This window comes from Polypterus senegalus, chromosome 2 (assembly GCF_016835505.1).
Source record: "Polypterus senegalus isolate Bchr_013 chromosome 2, ASM1683550v1, whole genome shotgun sequence".
NCBI classification, from domain to species: domain Eukaryota; kingdom Metazoa; phylum Chordata; class Cladistia; order Polypteriformes; family Polypteridae; genus Polypterus; species Polypterus senegalus.
This window is the reverse complement of record NC_053155.1, coordinates 111,722,838-111,745,870: the sequence shown is the minus strand read 5'-3', so window position 1 is coordinate 111,745,870 and position 23,033 is coordinate 111,722,838. Positions and strand designations below refer to the sequence as shown.

General features: G+C 37.7%; 1 protein-coding gene across 31 annotated transcripts in view; it reads left to right on the top strand.

Annotated features, from left to right (window-relative positions):
* dlg2 (discs, large homolog 2 (Drosophila)) overlaps window positions 1-23,033 on the top strand; it is a 1,682,723-nt gene that overhangs the window by 1,558,600 nt on the left and 101,090 nt on the right. For all 31 annotated transcript variants that reach the window (XM_039744362.1, XM_039744355.1, XM_039744358.1 and 28 more), the window contains one exon: window positions 22,380-22,556. In XM_039744362.1, the coding sequence (XP_039600296.1) occupies window positions 22,380-22,556 (177 nt within the window). The remainder of the gene's footprint in view (window positions 1-22,379; window positions 22,557-23,033) is intronic.

Below are 23,033 nucleotides of genomic sequence, written 5' to 3'. Positions count from 1 at the left end.
CGGGTGACCTTGGACCAGGGGAGAGTGTTTCGATGAGGCAATACCTCCCCTAGGACACAAGAGGGCAGTCAGCTTGGGTGGCTGTAGTACCAAAGGTTCCCACAGGGCATGCTGGGAGCTGGAGTGTGGTGTAGCCCTGTTGGGGTCCGAGGGGCTGCCAGGGGGAGCTGCAGAGCCTTATAGTGGACCTTCAGCACATCTGAGAGTGATTCCAGGTAATGCTGATGATCCACCTGGAACACTCCCACGACCAGAATCAAAGAAGCTGCCTCACTCCATTCGGGGAACCAGGGCCGGGAAGAAGGAAGACTGAGCTTGCTAGGAGAGGAGTGGAGGCGGCTAAGAAACAAAGAAAGAAGAAAGAGGAAGAAGGGACTGAGTATTATGTGCTGATGCTTATGTACTGTGCTGTGGATGAAATGCTCCCCAATTTAAAATAAAAAGTGTCTTGTGGGGGAAAGTCATGTCTGCCTGTCTGTGTCGGGTTAGGGTAGCTGATCACACGATAGAGGGCTACACTATTTAATGTGTGTTATCAGTTCTCATTTGCCTCACCACTTTTAAAAATAATAATAATGTAGCATTTAAAATTTTATCTATAAAGTACATTCAATACGCTTAAATAGCATAGTAGTATACCCAAACTAAACTGTAAAGACAATGACTATTGTCATGGTTTTGAGTTGATTTTGTTCTTTTAAAGGTGAATCCTACCAATTAGATCACTGCAAAATCATATTAGTAAAAGCATAATTTTAGGAAAAGAAAAAGTTTTATTTTTCTTTCTTGAATCTGTACACAGAACAAACATACCAGGTTCCATTGACAATTATCTTCTTAAATGTGCTTAGAAATTTCAATGAACTGAAGAGCATCTGCCTGTCAAAAATGCACGTAACTATAGCAAAGTAATGCATTTAAGATGATTAGCCTTAGAACAAACTAAATGAGGCCAAAACAAAAAGTAATTAAGCATCTTAATTAAATATGTAGAGAGGTATGCATATGGGAATTTAAAGCGGAAAGAGAAATTAGTCTGTGGAGCAATTAAACAATTCATGTGAAAGGCAGTAGTTTTGGAACATACCCTAAATTTAATTATAAAGTTTGAAGGCTTTCTCTTCAAACTCAAGACAAAGCCTCAGTAACAAAAATAAACATTGAAGAGGAACAGTGAGGCCAAAATAATCGTGTTTGCTGTATATACAAGCATGTGAGGTTAGAAATTAAAAGAATCAATGTAAGACCTAAGTACAGAATTGTACTTTTTACTCTTGAGTATTTCTGTCGATATTTTGTTTACTTCAGCATTTCAGAATAATACTATATGGCAATGTATGCAATCTGAAGTTCTTTCTGTTTAAATAATTTGTTATAAGAGAAACAAAAAGTATGTGAATTAGAACTGGCTTTCCAGTTCCAGTTCAGATATGAGGCTGAAACTTAAGAGATACTGTGACAAGGCAATTAAACCAAATAACAAATGTGCGATTCAAGCTAAAACCTCTGTAATCATCACTTGCTCCATCAGCTTCCTAAAATATAAAGTCACAATGAAAAATGAACTGAAGTCTCAGAACCAGACACACAGTAAACCAACTTCTTGTATCATGTGCCTATAGAAATAATTGTCTCCATGCCAATGTGTTTACTGTAACTGGCTGGTGGTGCAGAGAGCTCCAGTTGCACTCCTTTGCCAGCCAATGTGAAATGAGCCAGTAGTGAAAGCTGGATCCAGAACAACTGGCCATGGGGAGGATGGCCAGTATTAGTCATGGTGACTTAATTTTGTCATCATCTTCTTTTCTGCCTCTACTAAGTCTAGGGTCATTATGGTAATAAATTAATTACTTATTAATGTTTTTTTCCTGAATACTTGCTGTATTGTTGATCCATAATTACATTTTAATCAGGTCAAAGCATTTGTGCCACGCTAAAATATAAATTTTGTTTTTAATCGTTATTTAAACCATTGCATCATGTTCAAATTTGCTCTAGTTGTTTTTTGATTGATTTGCAGTCACCTACTTGTGTATGCAACAATGTCTAGTAATAGGCTATATCAAGAATGAATTGTTGTATGTAACTTAGTTCTTTATGTTTACAGATGTCAGTGCCTATAGAAGCCTAAACAATTTTCAGACATCTTTTTTTTGTTACTTCCAGTCTTTGTATATAAATGTTTCTATACTGTCTGTAAACTTTGGTCTAGTTTTATAAATTTAATCACAAGATTAACTGAATGTGTTCATTAGGTGATTTTATTTTTGTATTATACTCTTTTATTCACTGATCATACTGATATGACTATAAAAATAAGTAATACTTAAGATATTAAAAATTCTTCTTCTTCTTTTGGCTACTCCCATTAGGGGTTGCCACAGTGGATCGTCTTCTTCCATATCATTCTGTCCTCTGCATCTTGTTCTGCTACACCCTAAGATAATAAAACTTAAAAGTACAAAAAAAATGAAAAATTTCTATGATAATGTTTTTTGGTGCAAGAATAATATATACAACCTAGTAAACATATTAAATAAGCTACCAAGTAGTGTGGTAGACAGTAAGACGTTAGGGACTTTCAAAACTCGACTTGATGTTTTCTTGGAAGAAATAAGTGGATAGGACTGGCGAGTTTTGTTGGGCTGAATGGCCTGTTCTCGTCTAGAGTGTTCTAATGTTCTAATATTATATCAAATTATTCCAATAAAACAATGTAATATGCTCTTGATGATCCACTGGAAACATTAAATGAAAAAAGTAGCAATTAAATCTAGTGATGTTTGATACATTATGTGATGGCCATAGTGGTAGTCTGTATATTGTTGCTTAATGTTCTTTTTTTTTAAAAAACGGTTTCTGCTCGCACTTATAACTTAAATGAATATTCTTCATTAAGGAGGCTGTGAACAAACATAATTTTACTTCATTGTATATGAGTGTATTTGCTAAATTTAGGAAGTTATGAAATGTTACCATATTTTGTGGAAGTTAGGGCTTGCTATCAAGTGGTCCCAGAACTGCAATAAATCCAAAGGCAAAAAGAAAAAGAAACACATAAAAAGATATCTTTTAACCAGACAATGGCATACAAAACAGTACAGGTTTTATGAGCCTAAAGGTACAAATAAAAAAACTGAGGAAAATATGAAAAGCTGTAGAGCTTGTCTATACAGGGCTAACACAAATATCTTTTGGGTAAAGTGGCTACCCATAGCGTACCTAAACAACTACCTTTAATAAGGTCTCTCATACTAAAGAGCTCAGTTAATTTTAACTCTTTGAGGCCTGGATATTTTTTCCAAAAAAAAACAGTTTCTGAATAGCAATGGTTTCACAGAGACATCAACATAAAATGTCTGTTGCCGCATGCAGTGGCTGCCAGTTTGCTAAGAATGTGTAGCAGGCTTGTGGCCAGTCTTTGCATGGCTTTGACACGGTCACAGTGCATTGCAGTCTTGTTTCTACCTCTTATCATTAAGTGGCAGTCCTCCCTGGTGAACATTGTCCGTATGACGATTAGCTGGGGACCAATCAGCTGAAGCTGGAACCTCACATTTGTTTTCAATCACTTGTATCAAAATCTGAGTCTGGCAAGTCATAGTCCAGGTCAGAGATAATAGGCAAAACATCGTCCACAGAGTATTTTGCTTTACGCATTTGTTTTATTTTCTCGCCAGATGTCAGTGCCATTTTTGCTGTTGTTTATGCCTCGCTACTCATGGGAGCACAGGAAATCTCTGTCGAACCAATGAATCTAACTTTCCTTCTAGAAATGAGAGTCCAACTGAAACATAACGGTTGGTTTTGTCACAGTTTACAGTCAATTACCATCGTCAACTCCTCCTTTTGAAAAAAGTTGACATCAGCCCTGAAAGAGTTAAAATGGCATCATCAAAGGATGCTACCTTTGCCCACACCTTAGTATGTGAAATTTCTGCTCTGCCAGATCTGTTCCAGTCAGATTTGCTGTTATTGTAAAGTGGAAGTGTCTAGGACAAACAACAGCTCAGCCACAAAATGAAGGACCATACAAGCTCACCAACCAAGGCCACCGAGTGCTGATGCACATAGCAAGTAACAATCACCTATCCTCTGTTGTATCACTCACATCAGACTTCTAAACTGCCTCTGGAAGCAACATAAGTACCAGAATTGTGAATCTGGGCTTTCATGAAATGGCCCAGCAGCTGCACACTGGCCTAAGACCACTATGCCCAATGCCAACCATTGGCTGGAACGGTGTAAAGAAAAAGCAACAACAAAAGTTTTGAAAGGCCCCTTTCTATTCCAACATGACTGTGCCTCAGTACACAAAGCCAAGTCCATAAAGATGTCATTTGAGAAGTTTCGTATGGAAGAAATTGAGTGGTCTACCCTGTGCCCTGACCTCTATCCTACACATTTGGGATAAATTGGAATGACAATTGCAAGCCAAGTCTTCTCTTCCAGCATGAGTACCTGGTCTCACAAATGCTCCTTTGGCTGAATGGGCACAAATTCCCACAGACACACTCCAAAATCTTTTGTAAATCCTTTCCAGAAGAGCTATAGCCATGTCAGGTGGGGCATATGGTTTTGGAATTGGAGTTCCAATGAGTTCAAGTGGTTAGGTGCTTACAAAAATTTAGCCATATAGTGTATAAAGATTTGATTACACAAGGACAGGTAAAACCTTGTAATTGAGCTTTATTTTTCACTTCATGGTGTTGCATTTTTTCTTCCCTCCAATTGGTCAATTATTCAAAAATAAGCAATAGTCATCAGGTTCCTCTGTTTTGAAGTATGCGTTCAGTATGGTTTTAATTGAGCTATTATACTATAGTACCTGTATGCCACTCAACCACGAACAACAAGATAGTTGCTTCTTGCAAGTACTGAAATATATAGATAACTTGTCAAACCGCTAGGGGAGCAAGCTAGATTTGATTTGACTAGTGTTGATTTATTGAATATTCATATTGTGGAACTTATTTAATTACCAAGTGAAGTGTAGTATTTTTTAGCACCACAGTGCTACATTGTGATTGCTTTAAATGCCCAATGTGTCACCACTATACAAAAAAACAGCAACGCCAGCTGCAAAGTAAACTCACAATTCAGTATTATGTTTACAATTGTGACTTGGAAAGGCTCACTTCCTCAGTCTTCCAAAGCACGCTGTGCACTTATTAGAAATGATTCTGTCAGGATATTTGAATTTGAGTACTGTGCTTGTGCTGGTCAGTCATGCAAGTTAAAATTTGAAATTCTACTTCAGCTAGTTGTTGGTGGTGTTTTGTTGAAAAATATGTTAGGTGGGAGGGTGGTGCCATGCTCTACTACCAGATGATCTTAGTTTTCTATGTACTTTCTCTCAAGCCAATTTTTCTGTATGCTATAACAGCCGTTGTGAGGGTGGCTTGGAGGGCCTTCAGAGTACAAGCTTCTAGGCTCCACCATCAGCATAAAGCAGCTCTGTGATTTCTTCTGATTCAAGACTGTTGTTAACCAGCAGTCCAATGATATTAAAGATGATTCCATTCACTTGGAAATTGTGAATTCATAGCCTTTTATAACTTTCTGTGCAACAGTGTAGTCACACAAACCTGTATGATTCTCTGAGAATTTTCCCCGTATGGAATTGCTGGAAGCAACTGAAAAATTTGGTAGAACATTTTCTGAGAATGTCTTACAGAGATTCTTTGCTCACAGTATCATGTGGCTGTGACAGATCCTCGGTTGCAAAGAAAATATTCCCTGTGGCTGTCACATAATGAATATCACATCAGTAGAGCCTCGGTCTGCACAAAAGCCTTTTTGTGATTTCAGAGCTATATGCTCTGAAAATGATTGAACTAATCTTATAGTCTCCCTAGTGGTAGACCACATAAGATTTGTGTCCCTTATTTTTGTAAATGTTACCATCTTTTTTCTGCAGTAGAGCACATTCATTAATGAATCTTTGTGTTACAGACTACTATTAAACAGCTTACACCATTCTAAGTTTCCTAATAACATTCATGATAGCAACACACTTAGCTGGCTTGATAAGTTCTTCGGTCCCCCTGAAAGTTTATGAAGCCCTTATTGAGGAATACAGAGATTTTTCCAGGCCGGTCAAGAGGAATATTCTCTTGAGCGGATCCCAAGTCCTCCTCTTCTTAGTCTTCTCTTAAGGGTCAGTGTCTTCTACTCCACCCAGTGGATGGGTCTGGTGGCATCTTAACTACATGCCCAAACCACCCCAAATGGCTCCTATTCATCAGGAAACACATCACTACTTCCACAAGTTCTTCTCATATTGCCAAGCTCTTCAGGCTTACAGAAAAAGTGAGATATTCAGTGATGTGCAGAAAGCTCATTTCAACTGCTTGTACTTGCAATCTCATTCTTTTAGTTACCATTCACAGCTTATAACCATAGGTGAGGCCAAGGATGTAAGCTGACTGGTAAATCAACTTTATCCATTGATTTAGCTACCACTTCACCACCACTGTTAGCAGGAGGAGGGTGGACTTGCAGCCATTTGAAAACTGACGTTTTCAGTCAGTCTCAGGCCCCTGTAGCCATCTCTGGCTTCCTGCAGGGCACCATCCCTGAGCCTCTGACTCCAGCTGCCAGGCTTACATGCATACAGTCCATGGCACCACCCTCTGGATACCTCACCTTGCCTTCAATTCCCCTGCAGCCATGCTGCCTTTGTCCCGGGCTTACACAGTCGCTCCAACCGAGCAGCACCCGAACCACTCCAGTTCCCTAATCACTCAGCTGAAGTGACCTCTTCAGCCCCTGAGCTGTCTGCCTTCTGTCTTTCTTGTCCACCCGCACTGTCTCTCTTTTGCTCCTGCCTTCTCTCTCCATATTTTAACCTCCTTCTGCAATTCTCTTTTTCTTTTGCTTCCCTCAATTTCTGTTCTATTCCTCGATTCTCATGCCGGCTCTTTCTTATTTGCATCTTTGGGTGCAGCATCTCAATCGCACACTGCAGGAAGCCGATGAAGCAACTGAGACATACTTCACACTCACGTGCAGGTGCATCTCACCCCGATTACTGCACCAGCCCCCCGCTGCTGTGTGAGTACACACACCCACAGAGAGTGATTTGTCTACAACAACATTATGGTCATGTATGTCAAGTGTAGACAGCAATTTTATTTCCAAAAAGCATTTTTCAGTACATTGTCAGGGATTATCAGCACATAATAAATCTGCCTTGTGCTCTGGAGATCGGTAAACAACAGCTTTAAAAAATTGTACATTCAGAGGTGGCTTTAAAGTTTATCATTTATGCCAAATCAATACGTTCCTATACTTTGCAATCACTAGAATTAGACTCTATAATGCTGTCTCTTGCCATCACTGATAAAAGGAAAGATCACTTTCTTTTTCATGTGCTTTCTGTTCCAAAAGCCTGTTTTCAGCTCTTCTTCTGTCGAAAATACTGCTCAACAGTCACCCAAAGTCACTACCCATAGTTCACTAGTGACACATAAACTCAATGACATCGCTGTTTCGTAGATGAGTTATCTCTGTGATAATGGTAAAGAGGTCTAAGAGGACTCAATCAGCCACTTTATAGACAGGAATATTTGAAAAATAAAGAATGCATCTTTTTATACATCTTGGTTAATTTCTAGGCCCCTTTAGCCCACAGCCTTCTGGGCTGCAGCCCATGTTACCCTATGCGGAGGTCTGGAATGACAAACATTTGTATAACAAATAATTTGCTGCCATTGTATAACTTTGTTGGTCAATTTCACATTCATCTCCTCCCTTATTTCTGGATAGGGCCTCAAGGTACTAAAACTGCTGTGGACGCTTGCGGGCGCTGTTGCCCCATGAAACCCAACAGACAGATGTCCAGGACACATAAAAGCACCAAGAATAATTTTTAATTATTTTCTTAAATACAGTGCACAAAGCACCACACTCGCCACAATTAACAACAATCCAATAATCAATAATCACAATAATCCAAATCCTCCGTCACACACCCTTCCAACTCCAGCTCTCCTTGCTGGGTCTCGATCAGTCCCTTATATATTCCTTCACCCGGAAGTGCTCCTTCTCTTCTTCTGGGTCAAATGACACATCATCTGTCCTTAAGAGTCCCGGAAGTATTTTGGGCTTCCGTCCTCGTGACTCTGAAGTACTTGAGGGTTGTAGGAGAAGTGGTAGTCCCCAGGTCCTTTATAAGCTCCCCCTGGCAGCACCCACAGCACCCAACAGGGCTGAGAAAATGGACTCCATGTCCCATGAAACCCAGAGGGAATCCGAGGTACAGTTACCATCCAGGGTAGCTGCCACCTAGCGTCCTGGCGAGGCAGTGTCCAGGAAAAGCTGACCTTCTCCACTCTTCCCATTCTGGGATGTCCCAGCCAGATTGAGCTGCCGGCAGTCTTTCACACTGCTCTGTTTGAAAGCTGCTTACCCCTTACCTGTAATGGACAAGACAACCCCTTATAGGGGAGGACCATGAACTCAGATTTGAAACTGTTAATTCTCATCCCAATAGTGTCAAAATTATCTCCAAACCATTCTAATGCACACTGGAGATTATAGTCTTATGATACCTAGAGAACAACATCATCTGCAAATGGAAGACATTCAGGTCTTTGGTTCTTAAACTAGATGCCCTCGAAATGTTAACTGTGCCTTGATGTACTGTGTGAAAAGATCAGATTGGACATGCTTAAAAAGGTTTGGGGCAGCCGCCACCTGTATATTATCGCTGGCTACAGTGGGGTTGTGTTTAAGACAGAAGTGTCTTTGATGCAGTCCAGACATGAACTGACTGAGGTTTGAGAAGATGGCAGTTTTAACTGAAAAGACCGGAAGTGATGTATGGGAACTGGAAGTGACTTTCTTCTGACGTTGTCATAGGCACCAGAACCAGTAGTGACGTCAGCCTAGACGCCGAAAGTAATGTCAGCCTAGGCACCAGAACCAGAAGTGACATCTTCAGCGATGAGTTGGACAGGTTTTCCCGTGGCTGGTCTGCAGAGATAACAGGAGAGGTTTAGTGCACCCTGCCACCCCTTGGCCTGGCGTGGAATTACCTTAACTTGGTCCATACAACATCCTCCTACTTGCACGTACGTGACATCTGTCAATGAGAAATATCATTATAGTAGTGATAGCCAAGCCTAGCAAAATTACTATAGTATGATGTCCAACTAAGGAGGAAAATTAAAACAAACAGAAAGATGAAAGATGCGTGGCTGATCTATACACCTGATGGTTCCTTGTCCCATGTGTTATTGACATATTGGTTTAATATTTTGTCAGAATGTTAAAATGTTAGCTAGACAAGCCTATGCATCACAGAGCAGGCTTTGCAAACCAGTGTCTATAGATGACATTTTGAACAGGTGGCTTTGAAGGGGAATGGAAGGACCTGGAGAGGGAAACTGATTAGTGTGTGTGAGTGAACAGTAGCAGGGTAGAGTTAGAGAATCGAAGATATGGCAAACATATCACAGGAGCCCTGTAAATTTGGTGTTTTGACTGCACCTCCTGTGATCTTAACAACAAGATGCAAAATCAATTAGGTTTTAGAATGTTATGTAATTTGGCCCATGAATGTAGCTGTATGAAGGAGCAGGTCGTGCAATGGACTAAAATATTAGCTTGTGCCAGATGCTGACAAGATAGGTTTTGGCCTCTCACAACCCTGAATTGGAATAAAAATTTGGGAATGTAATATAAATAAATCAAACTATATGAGAACAGACCATTCAGCCCAACATAACTTTTAATTTTCACCTAATGTTTCCAAAATATCTTAAAACTGACATATAAATGTTTTTCAGCATATGTATATACATTTTATACTGTATGTAGTGTTTATGTGTAATAAATACATGTGCACACATTACTGTGTAAAGTCTTAGGCACTTTAGATAGTTCTCAAAAATATTCATCTTCTGGGTTAGAGTGTCAATAGAAAAGAACGTATTTTAGACTTCTAAAAATTCCCTTTGGAAAAAGGAAGCCCATTGAAATGCTGAGTGCAGCAAACAAAAAAAACAACAAGCTTACTTTCCTTCAAAAAGGCAAGTGTCGGTGTCCTCTGAGCTGGGGATACTCCAGCGTCGGTCTGGTCTGGACATATTTACAATAACAATGCTAACTTTAGGGATTAGCACTGTTGCAGTGTGCCTCAGAGCTATGGACTAGCAATGGATCAAGACTAAGACTAAGACCAGTTCCAGCAAGTGATTTGGAGTTTGAGATGGGAAACAAAGTTGTGTACTAACTTAGACAACTTCATGAGCAGGTTTTTAACGGACTTGCTGCGGTAGGTAATATTACAAAATAATTCTACATGTATCAGAATGACTGTTATGGATATGAAAAGCACAGCTATGTCATTAAAAATGTCAAAACAATATTTAATATGTATTTTTTGGACTTAAGCTTAGTGTTATAGTCAATGAAATATATATAAGTCAACCCCGCTGAAAAAGACGAGTGATGCATGGAATATTTTTATTGGATAATATAAGAAAAAGAAAAATATGGGATCAACATACATTTGACTCTTATTAATCTACAGTAAAAAGACACAGAGTTGGTATCTCTATTAAGAAATTGCTCGGCTGTGAGTTTACAAAGTGCACATTAAAAGATGCTGCTAGCTTCCATTCCCTCAGAATGTTGTGGAGGTATGTTTGTGAATGTTCCCCAGATCTGGTATATAGTTATAGCATACAGATTAAGACCCCTACAGGATCTAGTATGTCACATGCATATATTTCCATCACATATAAAAATAAAATGCACCGAGGTTTCTCTCAGAAATTTAAGCCACCGATCATTTGTACAACAGATTGAGGGGTGATATACGTAATGTACAGGGTGAGGCAGAAAGGACAGACGTCTTTGAAATGGCTAGAACTCACCACCAGGTGGAATGACAGATGTGCGGTAGGTGGCGTTAGGTTCGCGAAGTCTTAGCATTTTTTTATTTTCTTTTTAGTTGAAGCCATAGAGCCATGGACGATAGAGCACCGCATTTTTGTGTACGACTGTTTTGTCAAGAACAATCAATCCATTACCGCAGTTCAGCATGAGTTTCGTTGCCATTTCAATATCCACAGAAATAAAGCTGTTCCCGCTCGTAACACTATCCTACGTTGGGTTAAATCACTTCGTACATGAGGTACACTAATGAACAAATGACCGCTGGGGGCTACACGAATGGCACGTACCCCTGAAAATGTGGAAAGCGTACGACTAGCCCTGCTGCGCGGTCCAAGTTGATCTGCTCGGAAGCATTCTTCTGAACTTGGCTTCAGTAATCGTTCGGTAAGGTGTATTTTGCATTTAGACCTGCATTTCCATCCCTACAAATTGTCAAATGCTATTTCAATATGAACTCAAATCTTTCAATAATTTTTTTTGTTAGAAAAAATTAACAATTTTGTGATTTTTTTAAAAACGTCCGTCCTTTCTGCCTCACCCTGTACGAGTAACTGCATGTATTTTGTGGAAGAGAGCAAAGTACAGTTAAAATCGAAAATTACTGTTGCTATTGGGAGAGGGCAAGACATAAGATATTTAATGACCCTAAGCTACAACAGACCTATTTCTATGGCTAATTTCTAGGGCATAATATACAGGTTACAGTAGATGAAATCTGAAGTTATTCTGACCTTCCAGTATGGTGTTAAGGGTTGGGATTATTTTGGCATGGATGATTTCAAAATCCTAAAGTTCTGTTTCAACTACTGTGTTGAATAATATTACCTAATGTGCAATACATCAACATGCAAAATGTAAATATATGTGATCTCACGAGTGCTATAGGCTGTCTTAAAAGTATGACAGAATTAATCAGTAGCAGTAGTCTGTTGTAAATACATATTTACATTAAGTAAGTTAAAATAGTATCTTTTGAAATGGGGGTTATAATAATTTGGTAGGGTAGTGTGAATTGAGTACAACAACTGCATTCCTTTTTTTCTCACACATGCCAGGGCACACACCCAGGTCACCCTGATGGCAGCTTAAATCAACCCATGAGTTCCAGAGGCACAACTACGCTTCAAATACAAACCAACTAAAGTTTATCTCTGTCATCATTAATTTCAGTATACTTTTCTTAGATTTAATGGCCTTTTTGGACTCTCATTTCGATGTAATGTGGCTTAATGATTGCAATTATTTTTTATTAAGTTTACATGAGGATGTACTTTTTCCTTGCACTCTATCCCCTTAAATTCAGAGGCATGTGCAATTGCAAGTCTTTAATTGAGAGAGGGTGAGAAACTAATTGCTAGTGTGTTGCCGTTAACAGTCAATCAGATGGTCAGCTGAGCAAACTGTGGAGAAACACAAAAAAGCAACACATCTAGTTTTGAATTAGTTAAATTTAGTATTGATCTTGTTCCACTGTTCACCGCAAGAGCACTTAGACCTGAGTACTGTCTCCTTTTAGGACTGTACAAAGTAGGTTGTTGTTGGTCTGCAGCTAGTATACTGCTACTGACCCAAGATGTCCAGCACTGCTAACATCACAGAACCAGCAAAATCACTGGGAATCTGGTACATCCATCTACTGTCATATCAGAAGTGGTCTTCATGGAAGAGCTGTGATCTAAAAGCCATTTCACTGAGGTGAAAATAAAGCCTAACAATTCACCTATGCACAAAAAACACAAGGACTGTGGTGCAGTCAGGTTTGGAGCTACATTCCTGCCAACAGATTTGGTGATCTGATCAAGATTCATGCTCCCACCATCCCCCACTGCTGAGAATTAGGCAGATTCGTATCCGTTATGGAATGCCATCCGGGAGGCACCTGATCAGTCTCATCTTTATTCTATAGCATGACAATAACTCATGGCCAAAATCATAAAAACCTATCTACACTGAAAAGAAGAACAAGGACTCCTGCTACAGGTGGCATGACCTCCATAGAGCATAGATCTCCACATCATCAAGCCAGTCTGGGATTACTTGCAGAGACAGTAGCAACAAAGACATATATTGTGATGGCTGGCCGCGGACTTTACCGTGCCGGGATACCAGCAGGATGGAAGGATGCAGGGAGAGAGCATCTCTCAGGCAATACATTCCCTTGGGACACTTGAGGGCAGCTTTCCTTGGCGGCTGTGGCACAATGGATTCCTGCAGGGTATTCCAGGACTTGGAGTTTGGTACAGCCCTGTTGGGTTTATGGGGGCCACCAGGGTGTGCTGCAGAGCCTTATAATGGACTTCCACTACACCTGGGAGTGATTCCAGGTAATACTAATGAGCCACCTGGAGTAAAATAAATCACTCCATTTGAGGAGCCAGAGTTGGGTGGAGGAAGACGAAGCTTGCCAGGAGGAGTGGAGGCAGAGAAAGAAAGAAAGAAAGAAAGAAAGAAAGAAAGAAAGAAAGAAAGAAAGAAAGAAACTGTTGCTTGCGTTGGAAATGTCCTATACACATGGAAAACGGGGAAAGGATTTCTAAAAGGAAAAAGGAAATAAAAGTGTGCCCTGAACTTGTGTCTCATGTCTGTCTGTGTTGGGTTAGGGTGGCAGTGCACCTCCAGGTAGTCCACAATATATATTGTTTACTGCACTTTACACTTTCTAGGAAGTATATTGATTAATAAAAACAAAAAACTACTCATGACATTATTGTTATCATTTTTGGAAGCATTCATGCTTTAAGTTATTTTTTTACAAATGCCTAAGACTTTTGCATAAAACCTGTGCAAATATATATACATAAAGCATTTATAAGTGTTTTTCTCAGTGTGGCAGTAAACATATGACACAGTTTTGTCCTCACTACTTACAATTATTAAATGTAAGTTAACATATGGGCGGCATGGTGGTTAGGGTTAGGGTTAGGAGACCCGGGTTCGCTTCTCGGGTCCTCCCTGCGTGGAGTTTGCATGTTCTTCCCATGTTTGCGTGGGTTTCCTCTGGGCGCTCCGGTTTCCTCCCACAGTCCAAAGACATGCAGGTTAGGTGGATTGTGATTCTAAATTGGCCCTAGTGTGTGCTTGGTGTGTGGGTGTGTTTGTGTGTGTCCAGGATTGGTTCCTGCCTTGTGCCCAGTGTTGGCTGGGATTGGCTCCAGCAGACCCCCATGACCCTGTGTTCGGATTCAGTGGGTTGGAAAATCGATGGATGGATGGAAGTTAACATATTTATATCTTTTATTAGTTAAGTAATGTAAGATTAAATAAAGAGTTTTTTCTGTAGTAATGGTGAAAGCAGTTACAATTATTGGGACAGAAATCCATTAATGTTCCACTAATAACAGCATAAAAAGTATTTTCTGTAAAGATTATTTTATAGATTCACATTTAAGCTATGCAATGTATACTAATATAATTTTACATTGTTCATTTTTATTTACAATGTGGTTGTTTTTAAATGTTGAAGCAGTTAGCCACTGACCATTGGCTTACCCAGTAAATGTGTTCCACTGAAACTTACCAAATGTACCTCTTTATAAAAATGGTGATATATTCCATCCCTTACCCAGTATGCCACAAAACACATACAGTAATTGCATACTACAGTTTGCTTCTTTTTTGAATGGCACAGTTATTTAATGCATAAAATGACTTGTTAATCAGTCAAAACACTCCATGTTAATGCCAATGCTGTCATTCCAAAATATTGTAATTTTGTAGAATGGAATGTGTGATGAATGCAAGTAATTTAGATCAGTTTTTTTGTAAGCTTTGTAAACACATGTTAAATATTGCCTTAATTTTGTGATCAATGCATTAACTTATGCAGCATATTCACAGGTAGCTTTGACTAGTGAAACATTCAGACATTTTCACACATTTTAACACCCTTACCTTTAAAAACTCTTTCAATTTACCACATTTAGAAACATCTAGAATTTATGAACATTTCAGAGTTTCTAATGTTTGGAATGTTTAGATAAATTTGATAAATCATGTGACTTTTGACTACAAACTCAAGAAAACAAAATTTTAACTTTTTGCATTAAAGCATGCAAACTAATTCAAAAACAAGAAAAGAAACATATTATGTTATCATATTATACTGGAGATGAAGGCCATTCAGACAGGATTTAGTTTGAGGTGCAGCAGATATAAGCAAATGTTTTTTTTTAAATAATTTTTCAAAATTATTACAAATGGTGATGTAAGACCTTTCTCCAAAGCCAAAATGCTGATCATAATTGAAAGTCAAAACAAAGAAAGATTTTCAAGGCCAAATGTCTTTGCCTAGAGTTTGCCAGTTTCTCTTGAGAACTAACTTTCTCATGAGTCCTCACTAAAAGTGGCCTCTTTTAATACCGATGTCAAGCACCTCAAAGGACAACTTTTGGTTCTCCCAAACCAACTCCCAGACTTTATGCTTTTGAGGATGCTCTGACATGCCTGGAACCAATGAACCTAAGGGAGGGAAGTCTAATACATATGATTACTGTAAAAACAAGGACAAGGTGTCACCTTGATTGAAAACTGATAACACACATTCCTTGTAAATTTGGCCATTTGCACAACTCCCTGCATTAATCTATGATGCAACAACAAAAAAAATTTCAAGTCCTTCGCACACCAGTTGATAAATGTTCGTCAGTTGCATTTTTTGCCAAGAGAAAACAAGAATTTCAAATAACTGGGATGTACCAGGATGTCTAAATATGCGAATGAATGCACCCATTCTGAGATCCTTGCTCTCAGTTTACATGATGTGTAATATTTTCCCTCGAGCACCTTCATATGTTCTAGAATTTGAGACGAATTATCCAGGACTTCACTGACTCAGTTTCCTGGACATTCTAAAACAGTAACACATAATATTTTATCCTGTCAGGATCCTTCATAAAACTTATTGTGACGAGCCCCTTTGCATCAGCAAGCCCAAACCCCGACATGAACATAGAATCACAGTCCCGGGTCCAAATAAAGGTTATTAACCACAAATAGCTTTGTTATGCTACAAAAAGCACAACCACCAGTTTTCCTTCTCCTCTCAATAACTCTGTCACCACCACGCTGCCCTCCTCCAGTCTAGTGTTGTCATTCTACCCCCCAACTCCGACTCGCCTGAATAAGGGACTGTGGTCCCTTTTATTACGGACCCGGGAGTACTTCCAGTGCCAGGATGATTGCCAGATTGAAGCACCTCGGGGTCATATGGAAGTCCATAATAGGGAGCTTGTCTCCCTACTGTGCCCTCTCGTGGTACCCTGAGACCGCAGCAGGGCTACTCTGCCGGACTACATATCCCTGCATGGCCTGCTGGTACCTTACGGTGCACCGAATTCCGGGGCTTCTGCCATCTAACGTGTTGGGGGAATAAACAACCTCCATCCACATTTTCTCTTTCCCATGCCTGGCCCTTCTTCTTATGTTCCGGGGGAGCAGTCATGGTCTCCTCAGTACCTCCCCCAGGACGCTTGGTGGCGGCCTCCCTGGTTGATGATGATGCCTCAGTTTCCCGCAGGGTTTCGTGGGAGGTGGAGTTCTCCTCAACCCTGTGGGGACCTGGGATGGCCGCCAGAGGGCGTGGCAGAGATCGTTAAGCCCAGCTGGTCTAATCATCGGCCCCACACGGGAGTGCAATTGGGAACAGGTGAGCAAGCACCAGGAGCACTCCCGGGAGGGCCATTAAAGGAGCCAGCAACCACCACTCAGGGAGAATTGGGAGGAAAAGGACGAGGTTGTCTGAAAGGAGTGGTGGTGCCAGTGTAAGATTGTTGTGTTGACAGTAAGGTACTTTGGGACAGTGTTATACCTGTGGGGTTCATGGAGAAGACGTGCCCCACAGGTGAAGAAAAATAAAAGATTTCTGTTCTATTTATACGTGCCTCAGTGTGAATCTGTGCCGGGTCAGGCGCCTATATAGCGCCTTATTCACAATATATAAGTTGGTTTCAGTTATATCATTTAATGTGATTCACTACTGAAATTCATATTCTGACAGGGATTTATTTATTTCACCCATCAGATCTTCTTTACACAAAGGGGATACATTCAAACCTATAAGTAAATGAGGTCTAGTCTTAAGTTCTCTGAACACTTCAACCGCTATGAAAAAAAATTCATTATACACAGCCACAAATAATATAGTTTTTAACAAAGCTGATAAGTATTGTATTTACCAAAGTAAATGACAGAATATATTTTGAGAGACATTTGATTAATTTGTTTTTCATTGGTTGTGATTTAATAAAGCACCTGGTAGCTTGTTGAATCATTGCCAGTTGAAATGTTGCCCATGTTCTTTTTCCCTCAAATGGTTATAAATATAACCAATCCATTTCTAATTGGCAGGTTGGTTAGTTTATTGAATAATATAACAAATAATGTTGCACAATGGTCTTCTGAGCCTGTATTTCTACAGCTAATAGGTCAGTAGAGCAACCTTTTAGGGCCCTGTGGTATCTAGTAACTGGATTTTTAATTCATCCGTTCACCTATTTTCTAAACTATTTTTCCAGTACAGTATTTTAGGGAGCTATATGAAGTGACAGCCTGTGTATAAAAGCATTGTACAAACTCAACTGTAACACCCTCAATGCTTTTGAGCAGCAATTTTCAAAAATAAATACATTTTTCTAGAATATTAGTGGGGAAGGTCAATACTCTTTGACTTGTTTGAAAAAAAGAGATGAAATTAATCCTTTCAAAAGTCTCTAACTCCACCTGTAAAGACAATATATCTAAAAATCATGTCAGAATTATTATTCTATTATTTATTGATCCTAATTAAAGTAGTTCAGAAATGTGGGGACCTGAGCCTACCCCAGATGCACAACACACAAGACAGTAGCTCTGGACAGGACATCTTAGGAAATCTGTACATTATACTTATACTGAGTATATCTGGATAGGGGATTAAGTGTTTCAAAATTGCAAGTGTGTTTGCTGGGCTTTACTTAAATACTAATAAAAAATGGTATTCACTTCAAAAACTTCGATATACTAGCTTTTTTTTATTTATATCAGATTATATTTTTTCTCAGTGCAGATATCCTATTTTTTTGTATAGCCCAAAATCACACAAGGATTTCTGCAATGGGTTTTAAAGGCCTGATTTTTGTAGTCCCTAAGATGACAAGAAAAAAACTCACCCAAAAAAAAAGCCCTAATAGGGAAAAAAATGGAAAAAATCTTGGGAAATGTAATTCAGAGAGAGAGAGAGCCCTTTCCAGGTAGGTAGGGTATGTAATGGATGTCAAAAAATGTGATAAATACAATTCACAAAGCAAAAACACAAGTAATCCTCTTCACAGATCGAGATGTTATCTTATCGATGTTTAGACATATCGTGATCTAACAAGCTATTTAGTTAGTGCAAGTAACTTATTAAAACCTAATAATATGAATATAATAATACAAATTTATAATTTCAGGCTATAACATAAAGCAATAAGAAATAAATAAGCTGTTATTTATGAATGTTTATGCATTAGCCATTGATATTTTTTGGGGGAAAAATTTGTTATTAACATTTTTTTAAGAAATATTATTCAGACTGCTCACACTCCTTTTCTTAGTTGGCTTTATGTGATTTTTAATAGAATGAGTATTCTAATAATAATTCATTACATTTATATAGCGCTTTTCTCAGTACTCAAATCTATGTCCACACAGGGAGGAACTGGGAAGCGAACCCACAATCTTCCACAGTCTCCTTACTGCAAAGCAGCAGCACTACCACTGCACCACAACTGTCATTTTGTTTACACTATTTAGAGTTAATGTTACTCTGATACTTTTCTTTTATGGGCTGTACTGAAACTTTTTTAAATGCATTGTTTTAAAACTTTTGGATCCACACTCTGACCGGGAAATTTTACAGTTTTTCTTAATCCATAATTGTCTTTGTGGTTCATGCAGAAGGTTTGCTCATTATCAGTCATAACTTTTTGTCTGTTTGTAAATTGAATTAATAAGAATGTTCCTAAAAGACATTTAGATAAACATTATCCTACTACTATATGTCTCTCATGAAACAAGTAAATCTTTCTTGCATATTTGACAGTCAGGGTATATAAAGAATATATGAATACAATATCACATTGCATTTGTAAAGTCAGGGTGGTAATAATAATACATTTTTTATATAGAGAGTGCCTTTCCCATGCTCAAGGTACATTACAGAATAGCCACAAAGTCCCTATGCATGCTATTTAATTCTCATTTGATGTCTACAGAAATTTTAATCTTTTCTCATGTTATTCAGAATGACATCTTCTACATTGATGGTAGGAGAAAGGACACAAACTTTCACTATAATGCATGTTTAAATTGTAGCTGTCCATTAACTGTTGTGCTAATCCAATCAAATGTCATTTCATATGAATTTTTGTTTACCTAGTGTTTACACTTTCACTTACAAACTACACTCATTTTATTAATTTATTTCTCATCCTTACTCATGCTATCCAAACCATGCTATCTCCATGATCTTTATGAACTGCGGTCATCTATCTTTAATCTTTCAGTCCACCTGTTAATTTAAATATCCAAGCTGATTTCCATACTCGTACATTTGCTCTGTTTTAATGATAATATTTGATCTAAAATCGAACATACTTTTTTTTACTCATGAATAAAATGAAGCCTAATCTGGGATTTTGTAATAAACACTGATTTGTCTTTTTTGTTTCCAGATATGTAATGAGTAAACAGTGTATGTTAAATTATTGTTTCAATCCTATTTTTATTTGCCTAGCCTTTACTCACCAAACACTGTGCTTGTGTTGTATTTAAGTGCACACATTATTTAAAGACATATAAAATTGTACTAATTTAGTTTTTCTCAAAGGAATAGGCAAAGTTGTTTTTTTGGAATTGGCACAAGTCATACTGTATATGTGTTATGACCTTTTTCTGGCATGTATGGCAGTCTTATTTGAGGATAGAAGTTGATAGGTTACATGGACAAGCTGAATATTAATTTTACAGTGCAGTACAGCCAATTGTACTATGCAATCATATGCAATTAAGACCATTAACTCATTTAATAGTTATTATGTAATGTAGAGTAAAATGATAAGTAAAATCTTAACTTTAATTTGAATCTAATTGTGTTGGTTTGGACATGTGCAGAGGAGATATTCTGAGTTGTGATCACCTCCACACACATCGGATATAACTTTTGTTGAATTAGGAATGATTGTGACATTGTGGTTATCTAAGAAGTACATAAATATTTTTCTTCAAATTGATTTTAATTTAGTGCATTCCAAAAACATATGGTCTAGTAATCCTGGGACAGACAGCAAGTTGGCAATGCTCATAAGTTGGATCTTGTCCTGTGTACATTTGAAACAACTTTAAATGATATATTTGTGATCAAATTGCCAATTGCAGAATTAGAGTGCATGCAATGTATGGCTGAGTTCCACTCTTTTTCCGAGATCATAATTGAAAGGTTAATTTCCCGTCAGTTTCCTAGGGTAACTGAAGTGTAGATTCTTTGAAGTGTTTTTATATATAATTGTTTGATTTTCTGAGTGAGTATAACCAGTATTGCCTCTGGAATAGATGTGGTTGTAATATGTTGAAATGCATTGCAAATACTTGTATGTATAAAGCTCTCTTTCTCTAGGTTAAATACTGTGTAGATTTGAGAAGGTTGAAAAAGGTTATTATTTGTGGATATGAGCAACAGATAAGAGCTTCTCTGACTATATTTTAAGCAATTTTATGGATGACTGGATTGCTGGTAAATTGATGATTGTAGAACAGAGCAGGAAATACAAAGAAGATTTAGACAAGACTTGTTTTCCAACTGTTGTTAATTTTATCGCATTCACCAATATACAGCTCAGGAGAACTTTATAATTTAGTAATATTCCAGGTTTAATTTCCGCATTTAATATCATTGTCTGTGTTTACTGGACATAACTGAATTAGAAGCTCTCCTAGATATCAGTTTACTTATAGTTTTCTTACTTATTATTGGAAAATATGCTCCAGCCGGGCAGCAAGTATCCTGTGCATAGCTGCTGATCATGAAGTTGCAATGTTTTATTACATAGACATGTGGTAACTACAAGTGCTGTGTTTTGGAATGGAGTGAATGTGTTTATAATGTACTGTACCTTCACAGCGAGATGCCACGTATTATTGGATATTCCAATGGTCACCGTCTCATAAGTATGAAACTGATTTGAAGTAATTCCAAGCTATTGTGTAGTGTGCATTCGCTTCTGTTTTTAAGAGCTATTTTATTGCATTCGGTGATCCTGCAATCATGACAACCATCAAGATGAAATGGAGTTAGTTTAGAGAATAATGTGGAATAACTTATTTTAGAGAATAGTATGAAAGAGCAAAGTATGCTTCATTAATTATAAAAAGAGAATGATTAAGGTGAATCAATAAATGTAACCTGCTTAATAAATGTAACCTCTAGGGGGCGTATCAGAACCCAACCCCAAAAAACCCACAGACACAACTGCCAAAGTACAGTCCCATTGAAGAATTAAAATCACATTATCTACAATATATAGTTTATATATTCTTACTTATACTTGTATATATATAGTATAATATATGTTTCTATTCTCCATTTATTTCCATGTAACAGTCTTGTGCTCTAAAGTTTAAAATAATTATAAGACTATAACACATACCTGTGTAACAGTTTGTATGTTCTTTTTATACCTATGTGTTTTTTCTCTGGGTGCTGGTTTTCCTTAGTGGTGCATGTCAGATTACTCGCAGACTGCAGATTGGCCTAGTTTGTGTGTGTGCATGCAAGAACAGTACAGTAGATTGATTGGCACCTCATTCAGGATTTTACTTCTAACCTTGCATCTAATGTTCTTGGGATACCCTCTGGCTCCCCTCGATCTGGAACTGGATTTTGAGGGTCTGAGAATGTTGTGTTACCTTTCAGAATTACCAAAGAACAATGAGAATGCATGGTTTTCTAACACCATTCCACCAATACAAACAAGAACCAACCCACCTTAAAAAACTAAATACTGTAAAACTGCCATTTGTGTGCTTGTGACACCTTAATAATGCAAAAAATTTAAAATGGCTTAAAATATGATTGCATTTTCACAGCAGCAGTGTGTGGGATAGGTAAAAAAAAATCCTATTTTTGTTTTTTTATTTTTCATTTTGAACAATCTGTACAAAAATATAACTACAATATTGAAATGAATAATCTTTCATCTACTATATTTAACTTAAAACTGTGCAAATAGATATGGATTATAACTAGCCAATACAACTTTAATAATATATATGATTTTGTAAGTTAAAATATTTAACCAAAACTGTCAAGCAGTCTTGTACTTTAAAACCAAAGTTATCAAGCTATCTATTTATGTGATTTTTCCTCTACATATTCTGTTGTTTGCCAACAACTAATATTAGTCCATATCAAGTACATTTCTGTTGTGAAACTTTTTGTATGCTTATTTTCTTTTCAGGGCCCTTTTTGATTATGACAAAACAAAGGATAGTGGACTTCCTAGTCAAGGCCTCAGCTTCAAATATGGAGATATTTTACATGTCATTAATGCTTCTGATGATGAATGGTGGCAAGCACGACGTGTTACACCCGATGGAGACAGTGAAGAAATGGGAGTCATACCCAGCAAGAGAAGGTAAATAAATATTCAAGTTGGTCTGACATTCTGTAGATATTGTACTGCATAGAGTATTAATATGAATGATTCACAATGTTAAGTAATTTGGGCTAAAGCATAATGTCATTTTATATAATGAAATATCTAGTAGAAAAACTTATGTATACAATACAGTGTTGGGTTTTTTCCACACCATGCTTTTTAAGTATAAACACTCATTATTTTACCAAAATTTCCATCTGATTGCTAATGAGATAAAACATAACAACTGACTTTTACTTAAAAGTGAAGAAAATATATAAGAAGAGCCTCACAACAAATTGTCAGTGTGAAATTGCAGCATAGATAATAATTTTCTTCAAAATGTATTTTGAATTTATATTAACATTGGTGTTTTACAAAGTGAAAATGAACACTTTATGTATTTACTTATTAACAGACTGTACCAACAGACAATAATAATTATATATATAAATATATAATTTACTATCTTTA